Source organism: Canis aureus, chromosome 24, assembly GCF_053574225.1.
Source record: "Canis aureus isolate CA01 chromosome 24, VMU_Caureus_v.1.0, whole genome shotgun sequence".
NCBI classification, from domain to species: Eukaryota; Metazoa; Chordata; class Mammalia; order Carnivora; family Canidae; genus Canis; species Canis aureus.
Genome location: NC_135634.1, coordinates 52,400,634 through 52,414,215, shown reverse-complemented (window position 1 = coordinate 52,414,215; position 13,582 = coordinate 52,400,634). Strand labels below are relative to the sequence as shown.

At 48.7% G+C, this 13,582-nt stretch overlaps 1 protein-coding gene across 2 annotated transcripts in view; it reads left to right on the top strand.

Moving 5' to 3' along the window:
* The window catches only part of THAP4 (THAP domain containing 4), a 39,276-nt gene that overhangs the window by 2,115 nt on the left and 23,579 nt on the right, over positions 1–13,582 (top strand). The window contains exon 2 of one of the 2 annotated variants that reach the window (XM_077869601.1): positions 124–1,292. In XM_077869601.1, the coding sequence (XP_077725727.1) occupies positions 124–1,292 (1,169 nt within the window). Of the gene's footprint in view, positions 1–123; positions 1,293–12,496; positions 12,804–13,582 lie in introns of those variants that run through there. The other variant, XM_077869602.1, reaches the window with a different exon arrangement.

The following is a 13,582-nucleotide window of genomic DNA, read 5'->3' as shown; positions in this document are numbered from 1 at the left end:
AACGGATAAAGTCAATACAGGACTAGGTATTTGCAGAAACACTTGTTTTGCTTTAATAGTTGATAAATTTGGGAGGAGACATTTAGTGATTTCTTTCTAATTCCGTTGTCATATTTCCTGCAGGTTCCCCCTAAAGGACTCAAAACGTCTGATCCAGTGGTTAAAAGCTGTTCAGAGGGATAACTGGACCCCCACAAAGTATTCTTTTCTCTGTAGTGAACATTTCACCAAAGACAGCTTCTCCAAAAGGCTGGAGGATCAGCATCGCCTACTCAAGCCCACAGCAGTGCCCTCCATCTTCCACCTGCCTGAGAAGAAGAGGGGCCCTGGAGGTCATGGCCGCACGAGGAGAAGGGTCACCAGAAAGGCCTCTGGGGGCCTGAGGGGACACGCGAGTGGGGCGGACGGGAAGGGAGCTGCAGGTTCCTCGTCGTCCTTGGGTGAAAGCCCGATGGCCAAGCCGGGGTCCCGAAAGGGGAAACAGGCTACACTGCAGGGTGAAACTACACCCAAAGCCTCCCAGGAGGCCATTGGTCAGGAGCGCACACGGCAGGCCCTGGAAGGGACTCCAGGCGATGGTCCAGCCCCTACGGCAGGCGGTCAAGGAGAAGCAGATGCATCTGCTATGGATGCTGGTGGTGACAGTGCCGCCGCCGCCACCGCCCCCCCGGACGGAGGCCTGGTAGATAAGAGTGGCATCTCCAAGGATGACTTTACGCCACCGGGGTCCGGGGCTTGCAAGTTTATTGGCTCGCTGCATTCTTACAGTTTTTCCTCCAAGCACGCTCGGGAGAGGGCCTCTGTCCCCCGAGAGCCCGTTGACCGAAAGAGGCCGAAGAGAGACGTGGAGCCCAGCTGCAGTGGGACCGGCCCGGGGCCCGACAAGGGCTTGGCCCAGAGTCCCCCGAGCTCATCACTCACAGCGACGCCTCAGAAGCCCTCCCAGAGTCCCTCTGCCCCTCCGACAGATGTCACCCCGAAGCCAGCAGCGGAAGCTGTGCAGAGCGAGCACAGCGATGCCAGCCCCATGTCCATCAATGAGGTCATCCTGTCGGCGTCGGGGGCCTGCAAACTCATCGACTCGCTGCACTCCTACTGCTTCTCCTCCCGGCAGAACAAGAGCCAGGTGTGCTGCCTGCGGGAGCAGGTGGAGAAGAAGAACGGTGAGCTGAAGACCTTGCGGCAGAGGGTCAGCCGCTCCGACAGCCAGGTGCGCAAGCTGCAGGAGAAGCTGGACGAGCTGAGGAGAGTGAGCTTCCCCTACCTGAGCAGCCTGCTGCCCTTCAGCCGCGGTCAGTACCGGAGCCTTGAGGCTCCCACCCTGCCCGGTCGTTGTGAGGCCTTTCTGGCTGTGGCTGGCGGGCCCGGTCACCTTTGTGTGTTGCGAGCGCCCTGCTGTCTCGGGAGGAGGCTCTGCTAGCAGCTGTACGTCGTAGACAGGGAGTCCCGCTCGGGAGCTCACGCGGCTCCAGGGCCTGGAGGGGCATCGCAGCTAGCAGGGGCCAGTGGGTGACAGGGGAGGGGTGTCACGTCCACCGGGAGAGCCCGCAGTGCTCGCTGCAGGGTCCCCCGGCCTATCCGGGGGCAGTCCGCCTCTCCTGCACACCTCACTCAACCCTCGGTGCCGACTGCGCTAGCGTCTCGTTGCAGAACAACGCGGACATAGTGAGGTAGTAGAGAAACGGGAGGAGGCCCTTAAACCACGGAGAGTGTCTTGCGCTTTGTGTTTTAATGAATATCCTTGAAGGTAAATCATTTTGAATGTTAATAACTAACAAGATTTTAAGCCTCTCTTTGAGTAGGATATATTTGTTTTGTAAAAATTAGAATGCTACAGGAATACGTGGGCTAGGGAGTGGTGAAGGTTCCCGTTTCTCGCCTCCCAACTTGGAGTCCTTGCGGCCAGCAGCTTGTGTGATCTTTTGGACTATCTTCTACACTTTTACATACTTGTCTCTGTACCTGTACTGATGGGTTGGATATGTTTTATAGATTTATTGGCTACGTGTCTGCTTTTCATCTTATTTGGCACTTGTTAAAATTGCTCTCTAGATATTCTATGCATTTTGAGTATAGTTATCTTTTACCTGCCGTGTATCCATGGAAAATGTTTTCCTAGTTATTGTTCATTTAATCTGGATCGATATTTGTCTTCCTGGGTGTAATGAACCCTTCGGGATGGGGGAAGGCTCGCCGGGTGGCAGGCTGTTCAGGACCTTCTGGACCCCGGGGCAGTAACCATCAGCACAGCCAAAACAAAAGCAAAAAACCAGACCCACTGTGTGCATTTCCACCTTCACGCCAGGGGAAGATTGGCTCCAGTGGAGGACCAGCGATGGACTGGCCTCCTCTCATCTCAGGCTGTTTCTGCAGTTTCTCCTAGCCCGCACGACCCTGCTACCTTTCTTTTCTCGTCAGGCTTCTCCAGCTGCCACGATTACAGGTCTTTCCAAACTAGCCCCTCGCCCATCGAGCAAGGCTGCATAGCTGTTTACAGTCCGTGAATCCTCGCTTCTTCGTTTCCTCGGTTTTATTTTGCCGTTCTGGCTACTGGAGGGAAGTTTGTATTTCCTGATACCTGCACTTTGCAGCTGCGTCTCTTCTTCTGTCCCGTGGGTCCCCATGAGGGTCTGTTTCGTGCTGCTCATTGTTGTTCACCTCGGGATACTTGGTCCCTTGTCTTCACTCCCTCTTTAACTGAGTGATTTAGACGGGCATCAGCAGTTTTTCCAGTTGGTACATTAGGGGAGGGAGCTAATTTTTTGTGATTTTTTTATTTTTTGACAGTTTCAAATATTGCATTCATTTATTTAAAAAAAATTTTTTTTTTTTTAAAGATTTTATTTATTTATTTTTTTAAGATTTTATTTATTTATTCATGATAGTCACACAGAGAGAGAGAGAGGCAGAGACACAGGCAGAAGGAGAAGCAGGCTCCATGCACCGGGAGCCCGATGTGGGATTCGATCCCGGGTCTCCAGGATCACGCCCTGGGCCAAAGGCAGGCACCAAACCGCTGTGCCACCCAGGGATCCCTAAAAAATTTTTTTAAGTTCCAGTCTATTTAACATGCAGTGCTGGGTTAGTTTTAGGTGTTAGTGCTCATCAAGATAAGTGTGCTCTGATCCGCTTCACCTGTTTCATCCATGCCTCCCCTTTCTGTGATTATTCTTTTTTTTTTTTTAAGATTTTATTTATTCATGAGAGACACAGAGAGAGAGAGAGAGAGATGCAGAGACACAGGCAGAGAGAGAAGCAGGCTCCATGCAGGGAGCCCGACGCGGGACTCGATCCCGGGTCTCCAGGATCAGGCCCTGGGCTGAAGGCGGTGCTCAACCGCCGAGCCACCCCAGCTGCCCTGTGATTATTTTAAACTTTATTGCTTTAAGGTCCAGTGATATGGTCTCATAAAGATAGCTACTTTTTGGGCTCTTTCTTGGGATTTCATTGTGGCTTTTGTGAATATTTCATTGTGGTCGAGAAGAATGTATGGGCTGCAGCAGTTGGTTACATCTTCTGTGTCTCAGCCTGGGTCTAGCCGGTTAGCAGAGCTGAGGTGCCGGTTCTGCCGGGTGTGTCAGCACCCTGTGGTAGACGCTCGGGTGTTCCTGACAGTTACTGGCACAGTGCGCCCCTTTTTGTTCCAATTTAAGGGTTACTTCATTTTCTAATTTTTTAAACTTACATCTTTTTTTTTTTTAGCTATATTGTAATTCAGTCTTCAAGTTTTTTTTTTTTTTGTAGAGCAATTTAATCCATTTACCATTGTGATTATTGGTTAAGTTGGAATCTGCGTGATGTTTTATTTTTTTAATTTGTTAGGTTTTCTTGTTCCCCTTTCTGCCCTTCTGGTGGATGTCCTTCAGCTTTTTTTTTTTTTTTTTTTTAGATTTTTAAAAATTTATTCATGAGAGAGAGAGAGAAAGAGAGGCAAAGACAGAAGCAGAGGGAGAAGCAGGCTCCCCACAGGGAGCCCGCTGTGGGACTTGATCCCAGGACCCCGGGGTTATATCCTGGGCTGAAGGCAAGCTCTAAACCTCTGAGCTACCCAGGCGTCTCTGTCCATCAGCTTTTAACAACAATACCTGATGAAGCCCATCTCTATAACCCTCAGAGCTGACCCGCTGCCCTGCACCAGCCCGCCAGCTCCTCCCTTCCGCTACCCTGACCAGGACCGTCTGTGATCCTGGGTCCCTCTTGGCTTTCCCATCAGGCAGGCATAATTAGATTCAAGCACACATCTGATCTGTTACTTTCGTCACCACCATTTATTGTATCCAAATGTTTCTTCTTTTGGGGGAATATTTAATGATATTTTTGGAACCCACCGCACAGTAGAATTTTGAGAGAAATTGAGTTTGAGATGCTCCTTAGGTGCCGATGCCCGGGAAGCAGCACCTGTCCTCTTGAAGTTTCCATGTTTGCTGTGTCAGGATGAGATCAGAGGCATGTAAAGCGGTGGGATTGAATAAGGTTTCCAGGAGAAGTTGTAGTTGGGGAAGGGGCCCAGGCCCAGCCCAGGAGCAGGCCATGTTTGTGGAGGTACAGTGGGAAGGGCCAAGGGGAGGAGTGGGAGCAAGGGTGTGTGGGGCGGCAACCTGGAGGGAAAACCAGGGGTGCTCAGCCAGGTTGGATCCAGCTCTGATCAGAATGAAGAAAAGATGGCTGGATTCAGCCACACGGGGTCACTGGTGATCACGTTCTCCTTGGAGCAGTGGGAACGCTGCTGGGTCTCTGGGGTGAAGGCGAGGTGGGGATGAGGCAGTATGTTGAGCCATGAAGGAGTAGATGGTAACCAAGGGGATCGTGGCTCCAGGGGAGACTTCGTTTGTAAAGTGGAGACAAGCAAGCAGGTGTCTGTGCTGCTGGGGGCGCGGGGGATGGGGAGGAGGAGTCGTGAGGGCCAGGAAGGAGGTGCCTGGAAGGGGGCTGTGGACAGGGTGTACCTGCACCTCTGCCCCTGTGCTCCCCAGAGGATGGGTCTGGCCACTGGCTGGGAGTGGAGGGGAGGACTGGCAGTGGAAGAGGAGGGCAGGGGGCGGGAGAGCGGGCTCCCTGGCTTGGTCTCCAAGAGCTGCTTGAAGCCGTCAACTCAAAACGTCTTCTGTCTTAATGGTTCCCAGCGCCATCATGAATTTGTTGGCCATCAAAGGAAACTTTGTAGGGGTTTTATGTCGAAGGGGCTATCCACGTGTTTCTTTGGTCCATTGTCTGTAGCCAGTCCTTTACCTGTGGACAGATTCCCCACAGTGAAGCAGCTGGGCCAGGAGCTTGGCCTTCCTGCAGGGCCCTCCCAGGCAGGAGTCTGTGGCTTACGTGAATGTCCAGTTGCTCTAGCACCATTTGTCCAGGAGGCTGTCTTTTCTCCATCAAGTTGCCTTTGCTCCTCTCTCTGGACTCTCTGTTGTGTTGTGTGGATCTGTGCATCCCCTGGCTTGTCAGTACCATGCTATTGGTTATTGTAGCTTTTAGTAAGTCTTGAAATATAGAGGACTATTCTTTTCCATGAATATTGTGTTGGCTATTCTGGGACTGGTGCCTCTCCATATGAACTTTAGAATCAGCTGGTTGATTTCCAGGAAATGGCTTGCTGGGATTTTGACATTGGGATTGTGTTGAATCTATAGATCAATTTGAGAAGAATTGACATCTTCACAGCATTGAGTTTTTGGTGTATCAACATGAATACCCATCCATTTATTTAGATCTTTTATTTCCATTGGAGTTTCATATTCCAGTTGTTTCTTCTGGTATATAAGAGAATAATTGACCCTTTTTTGTTAACCTTGTGTTCTGCAACCTTGCTGTCATTGCTTAATAATTCCAGGAGTTTTTTGTCAATTCTCTGGAATTTTCTACATGGATAGTCATGTCATCTCCAAACAAAGGTGGTTTTTTTAATTAATTAATTAATTTATTTATTTATTTAATATTTTATTTATTTATTCATAGAGACAGAGAGAGAGAGAGGCAGAGACACAGGCAGAGGGAGAAGCAGGCACCATACAGAGAGCCTGACGTGGGACTCGATCCAGGGTCTCCAGGATCGCACCCTGGGGCTGCCCAACAAAGGTGGTTTTATTTTTTCTGTCCCAATCTGTATCCTTTTATTTCTTCTTCTTCTTTTTTTTTTTTTTTTTAATTACATCAAGTAGGATTTCCAGGACTTTGTTGACTATGAGTAGTACCGATCTTAGTACGAGAGCTTCTGAGTTTCTCGCCATTATAAGTATGTGTTAGCTGTAAGGTTTTGTCAGGGATGTTCTTTATTAAGTTAGGAAATTCCCCTTTATTCCTAGTTTATCAAGAGTTTTTATGAGGAATGGGTGTTGGATTTTTGCCAAACACTCTGAGCATTGATTGAGATTATTGCGTGGTGGTTTATCTTCCAGCCTTTTGGTGTGGTGAGTTATATTAATGGATTGTAGACTGCTGAACCAGCCTTGCATACATGGGCGGAATGCACGGTCATGGTGTATAATTCATTCCTTCATTTTTTTTTTAAAAGATTTTATTTATTTATTCATGAGAGACCGAGAGAGAGAGAGGCAGACACACAGGCAGAGGGAGAAGCAGGCTCCATGCAGGGAGCCTGACGTGGGACTCGATCCCGGATCTCCAGGATCATGCCCTGAGCTGCAGGCGGCGCTAAACTGCTGCGCCACCGGGGCTGCCCAATTCCTTCATTTTTGGATTCAATTTACTAAATGCTTGTTAAGGATTTTTGTATCTATGTTCATGAGAGATATCTGTACTTTCCTTTCTTGTAACGTCTTTGTCTGGTTTTGGTGATTGGGTAATGCTCATCTCATAGAATGAGTTTGGAAGTATTACCTCTGCTTCTACCTTTTACGAGAGATTGTAAAGAATTGGTATAACTTTGTTCTTCTTTGGTATAGTTCATCGATAAACCCATCTAGGCCTGGTGTTTTTTCTTTTGGAAGGTGATTAATTTTTTTTTTAAGATTTTTATTCATGAGAGACACCGAGAGAGAGGCAGAGACACAGGGAGAGGGAGAAGCAGGCTCCCTGCAGGGAGCCTGATTGTGGGACTCGATCCCAGGACCCCGGGGTCACACCCTGGGCCAAAGGCAGACGCTCAACCGCTGAGCCACCTGAGCATCCCTTTTCTTTTCTAATATACTCATTTAGTGCTATAAAATTTCCTCTAACCATTGTTTTTACTGCATCCTACAAAATTTGGTAAGGTGTATTTTTCTATTTAGTTCAGATATTTTTTTTTGTTTCTCTTGAGGCATCCATCTTGTCCCACTTGTTAATTAGAAGTATTTCATTTAATCTACAAATATTTGGGAATTTTCAACTAATTTGCTATTACTGACTTACAGTTCAATTCTCTTGTAGTCTCAGGGCATACTTTGTATGATTTCTAGTGCGTTAAATTTGTGAAAATATGTTTTCATATTCTTGCTCAATGTCCCATGTGAGCTTGAGAAGCATGTGTGTTCTGCTGTTGGATGAAGTAGTGAGGGTTCTCCAGGGAAGCAGGATCAGTAGGATGTGTATATACACAGATATAACAGGAGGTTTGTTATAGGAATTGGCTCCCAGGGTTATGAATGGCAAGGTGGAGAACTGGGAAAGCTGGTGGCATAATTTAGTTCCTGTCCAAAGGCCTGAGAGTTGTCAGGAGTGCGAGGGGATGGGGTGTAAGTCCCAGTCTGAGTCTGACAGAGCCTGAGGATGGGAGAGCTGATGGCCCAGGACGGGTGGATGCCCCGGCTCAACCAGAGAGCACGTTCATCCTCTCTCTGCCCTTTGTCCTCTGCAGGCCTTCCGTGCCCACCGCACAGGGGAGGGCCTCTGCTCTGCTCTGTCACCAGTTCACATGCCTCTGTGAGGGGGTTTCCAGGAGTCTTGTTTCACTAGCTCTGTGCACATCTCGTACCCTGTCAAATTCCCTGACACCGTAGCTCACAGAGTTAGTGACATCCTGGTGACTGATGACGCAGTTCATCCAAGTCCTTACTGGTTTTCTGTTGCTGGATCCATCCATTCCTGACAGGGGAGTGCTGAAGTCTCCACCTGTGACTGGATTTGTCTGTTTCTTGTTACAGTTCTACCAGTCTTTGCCTCACCTGTTTTAGTGTTTGGTTAAGTGTGTAGACAGCAGCAGTTCTGGTGTCTTCTTGAAGTATTGACACTTTTGTCTCTATGTAACGGTCCTCTTTATCACTGATAATTGTTTTTGTCCTAACATCTGCTTGTCTGAAGTTAATATAGCTCTGCAAGCTTTCTCCCGGCGTGTATGAGCATGATGGATCTCTCTGTGTCTTTATTTTTAACGTGGGTATCTGAGAGATGACATATAGTTGGGTTTTCTTTTTTTTTTTCCAGACTGTCTACTCTGACAGGCTCTGTGTTTTCACTGGTATACGTAGACCGTTCACGTTTAAAGTGGGTATTGAGGGCAACCCCGGTGGCCCAGCGGTTTAGCGCCATCTTCGGCCCGGAGTGTGATTCTGGTGACCCGGGATCGAGTCCCACATCGGGCTCCCTGCATGGAGCCTGCTTCTCCCTCTGCCTGTGTCTCTGAGCCGCCCCCCCCCCCCGTCATGAATAATAAATAAATAAAATCTTTAAAAAATAAAAAAATAAAGTGGGTATTGCTCCAGCTGGACGAATATCCTTTGTGTCTGCAGCTGCTCTCCTTTGGCTTCTTCTGTGCTGTTCCTCTCCTTTTCTGACTTCTCTGGTTTTGATTGAGCATTTTGTGTGATTTCATTTTCCCCCTTAGCAGATCAATTTTACTTCTTGCGGAAACTGGGCTTGGGTGCCCTGGAGTCTTCACGTTTACAACTCCTCTGCGTCCACTTTCAGATGCCGCTGCTTCCCTGGTAGTGCGGGCTCCTTAGAGCCGGGCAGCCCAGTGTCCCCCCTCATCCCTTGCAGCGTTGCCGTCCCTCGTTCCGTTTGTACGTGTGCTGGAATCACGCTGTCGTTAATCTGAGCAAATCCGATGGTCGATTAAAAATGAGAAAGGGGGCTCCTGGCTGGCGCAGTCGGTTGGGCGTCCGACTTCACCTTGGGTCGTGGGGTCGGGCTGTGCTCAGTGCGGAGTCTGCTTCAGACCCTCTGTCTCTGCTCCTCCCCCCACACTCCCTCCTCTCTCTCTCTCTCTCTCTCTCTCTCTAATAAATAAATCTCTAAAAAAAAAAAAAAAAAAAGATTTTACTTTACCTTCATGTGTTCCTGCTCCAGCACTCTTCTCTGTCTATGGATTCAGGTTTCTGACCTATATCATCCTCCTCCTCCCTGAAGAATTTTATTATTTCTTACAGGGCATGTAATTCCCTCTATTTTTGTTTGAAAAAGCCTTTGGTTCTTTTATACTTTTGGAGGACAGTATTTTTTTTAAGTTTTCATTTGAATTTTTGTTTCATTTTTTATTTTAGGTTTCATTTTAGTTCCAGTCAGGTAACATACTCTGTTGTATTTGAAGGGCGGCCTCGCTGGATATAGAATTCTACTCTTGTGCTCACTTTGGCTGCACATACACTAAAATAGAATTTTACTCTTTTTTTCTTTTTTTTCTTTTTTTAAGATTTTATTTATTTGGGCAGCCCGGGTGGCTCAGCGGTTTAGCGCCACCTTTGGCCTGAGGCCTGGTCCTGGAGACCCAGGATCGAGTCCCACGTCGGGCTCCCTGCATGGAGCCTGCTTCTCCCTCTGCCTGGGTCTCTCTCTCTCTCTCTCTCTCTCTCTCTGTGTGTGTGTGTGTCTCATGAATAAAAAATAAAATCTTTTTTTTTAAAGAAATTCTTTTCTTTTTTTTTTTTTTAAGATTTTATTTATTTATTCATGAGAGACACAGAGAGAGGCAGAGACCCAGGCAGAGGGAGAAGCAGGCTCCATGCAGGGAGCCCGACGTGGGACTCGATCCCAGGACCCCGGGATCACGCCCCGGGGGGAAGGCAACGCTAAACCGCTGAGCCACCCGGGTGTCCCATAGAATTCTACTCTTGTTTGCTTACGTGAGCCGCCCACTGTGATTCTTACCCATTTTGTTGTATAGGTTAGAATTTTTTTCCTCCAACTTCTTTCAAGACTCTCCATCTTTGGTGCTGTACAGTTTCAATATGAAATGCTTAGATGTAGTTTTTTATTATTTATTGTGCTTGGTGTCCTCTGAGCTTCTTGGATCTGTGGTTTGCTGTCTGACATTAATTTTGAAACTTCTCAGCTGTTACTTCATATTTCTTCTTTCTCTCCCCACTCCTTCTGTCGTGTCCGTCGTGCGTACATACCCCTAGTCCTCCAATATTCTGTGTGTGCTGCTCTCCGCATCTCAGAATATCCTTGGTTGATTGGCTCTCTCCTCGACCTCATGCGCCACGGGCTTCACTTCTGTTGCAGCGGCTTTGATGTGCAGCCTTTCCTTTGGGTTCTTCATCAGCGTCCTCTCCTCCTGTAGGGCTCCTTTGTTCAGGCACATTGTCTGCTTCTCCCACTAGAATCTTTAGATTAATCATAGTTACTTTATTTTTTTTTTAAGATTTATTTATTCATGAGAGAGAGAGAGAGAGACAGAGACACAGGCAGAGGGAGAAGCAGGCTCCATGTGGGGAGCCCGACGTGGGACTCGATCTCAGGTCTCCAGGATCATGCCCTGGGCTGAAGGCAGCACTAAACCACTGAGCCACCCGGGCTGCCCAATCGTAGTTATTTTAAATTCCAAGTCTGAGGATTCCAGAACCTATGTGACACCTGTGTCAGGTTCTGATGTTGTTTCTTGAGATTGAGTTTTTTCCTTGCCTGTCAGCATGGCTTGTAATTTTTTTGAAAGGTGCACGTGGTATAACAGGTAACAGAAGCTGAGCTAAGCAAGCCTTTAGCTTGAGGTATCAGTTGGCCTGCCTGGCAGTTGGGTCGTGTCCAATCTCTAGTGCCTTTGTGGTGGCTTCAGATTCCTCTGAAGTCTTTACCGTGTGCCTCAGGACTCCCAGCATAGGTACCTGGGACTCTTTCTGCTCTGATCCTCTTACCTGCGAGAGCCCTGCAGAGTGGTTTGGGGGACGGGGTGCTCTGCAATGTCAGGTTTGAGGTTCAGCCTCGTGTGGCCTGTGTTTCTGGGCTCTGACCTTCTCAAGTCCTGGAGTGAGAAGGGAAGGCTGGAGGGGCTTGTGGGGAAAGCCCTGCCCCCCGCTGAAGTAAAGCTCAGGTAAGATCTTCCCTAAAAGCCTTCCTTCATTCTGGAGAGTGCTCTGAGCTTAGTTCAGATCTGTTCCTTTGTATCCCACTGCAGAGACACACAGGATTGGTTCTTGGCCTTTCATGGTGATAACCTGTTGTGTTCCTGGGAGTCAGACCTGTGCAAGTGTCAGGCCCCCGGGATACTGTGTATCACACTCGTCTGTGCTCAGCTCCAGCCTCCTGCCCAGTTACCACCCAGCGTTCCTGTCTGCTCACGTCCACTCCCAGTGAGCCCGTCTCCACACCCTGGGAGGCCTGGGACCTCACTTCTGTGATGGGTCAAGGCGAACTCACTGGTTCTCAATTTGTTCCATGTTTTTCTTGTAAGTTTGGGAGTTAGGGCTTCCATCCTCTTTATAGGTCAGAGTTGACCCTCAAAGCCTCCGCCCTTGTTATTAATGTAGTTATTGTTAATATGCCAGAAAGCTCCAATTTTAATAGCTAAGCAGCCTATCAAAATTACTTATTCTAATAGTTTTTCAGTGGAGACTTTTGAGTTAATAGGTAATCAGCCATAATACTTGCAAATTAAAATTATTTGGTCTTCTTTTACGTCTTTTATATTTTACAGAAACATGTGCTCTACTTCCTGTCATTTGTTTTTTTTTCCCCTGTGTGCACATGCACCTTCCCATCTCATGGGTAATAAAGTGAGGGTCTTGCTATCCTTTTAAAACAACAGGGGATCCCTGGGTGGCTCAGCGGTTTAGTGCCTGCCTTTGGCACAGGGCGCGATCCTGGGGTCCCGGGATTGAGTCCCACGTCAGGCTCCCAGCATGGAGCCTGCTTCTCCCTCCTCCTGTGTCTCTGCCTCTCTCTCTCTCTCTCTCTCTCCCTCATAAATAAATAATTCTTTAGAAAAAACAACAACAACAACAACAACAACAGCTTCCTCTGGTGTGCCAGGCACATGGAATACAAACTGATCAACCATGCCAGGACAGCCTGGGTGCCCTCCCTGGTGCTTTGCAGCCAGTGTGCAACACTGTTGTCACTAACACTCAGCAGTGTGAGGGTGGGAGGCACCAGGAAGGAGTCCCAGTGAGGGTGTCTGCTCCCTTCCTGTCCTGGGCCCGTCTCCTGACACCTCTGCCAGGAGGCAGAGCAGGCTGCAAGCATCACCCGTTCAAAGCCAAGACAAGTGGGCTGCCAGCCCTCTAGGAGACAGATATCAAGGGACACGTCAGGAGTTCCCAGAGTGACTCTTCTAGAAGTGGCTTTTGCTCTGTGCCTGACTCCGCCCGTTTCCCTGTTACACAGGCCACTTCCCTCCGTGGTCACTGGTGGGAGCAGCAGCAGGCGGAAGCCCCACTCCTCACTCCCTGGCCTGTCCCACCTTCGTAAAATTCAGACTTGATCTCCTCCCAGATCCAAGGTTCGGTCACCTCTGGGTCTGTCTCCCCGAGGGTTTCTGGGGCACCACCTCCTAGGGTGGAACTACAGCTCCCAGAATGCCATCCTCAGCTTGCCATTCACTTCCTGCCAAGCTGCTGACAGCCAGGTGCAAGCGTTTTCCGTCAATTGGCAGAAAACAACCTTGAAGAACCTTGACCGCGTCTGGAGTTCAGAAAACTTACCATCACTGATGGGTAAGCCCACTTTCACTGTCTTGGACCAAAAACTGAAAATTTACTTTTCTTGGAGAAAATTTAAATTTTTGTTTTTGCATTTTGGTTGAGATTTTAATAAACGAAAAAAGAAATCAGAAAAATGCATATAAAAGCCTGTCCAGTTTAAAGAGGTTAAAAGTGGCAAATAGCCTTAACTCCCTTATTTTTTAGTTTTTTTTTAAATTTGTTTGACTTTTAGGTTCGTTTCACTTTTATTTTTTTTAAGTATTTTTTTAAGTATGACTTCTGTGGAGTAAATATACACAAATCCTAAAGATTTCGTTAGATGAATTGCAACATACATATGTAGGCTCTTGTGAGCTGACCTTGGGACTTAGGCTTACCCTCACCTTGCTGGTTCTCCCATGCAGCACCTCACTGGCAAAGAGGGACAGTGGCGGAGGAGCTGGCGGCGGGTGGGGGCAGTGGGGCCGGCCCGCAGGCCCAGCTGGCTTGGCGCAGTGCCTCCCGGCACCCAGGGGCGCTGCAGGGGCGGACCTGGAAGGAGGCGAGCTCCCTGCCTGCCCCGGGCCTCGCTGCCTGCCCCTCACTCCGTTACAATTCATTACAGTTGGAGAGCAAATACCCGCCAGCCGCCGAACACCCCCCCGCCCGCCCAGCCGCCTGTCCCCAGCCACGTCACCTCTCCAGCCCCTCTTCTGCGTTCTGGCTCTGGCAACCCCGTCCTCTGGGCTTCCAGCCCTGGTGCCCTTGGCCACTGCCCCAGCCCCCACCCCGAGCAGACAGTCCTCTGTCCC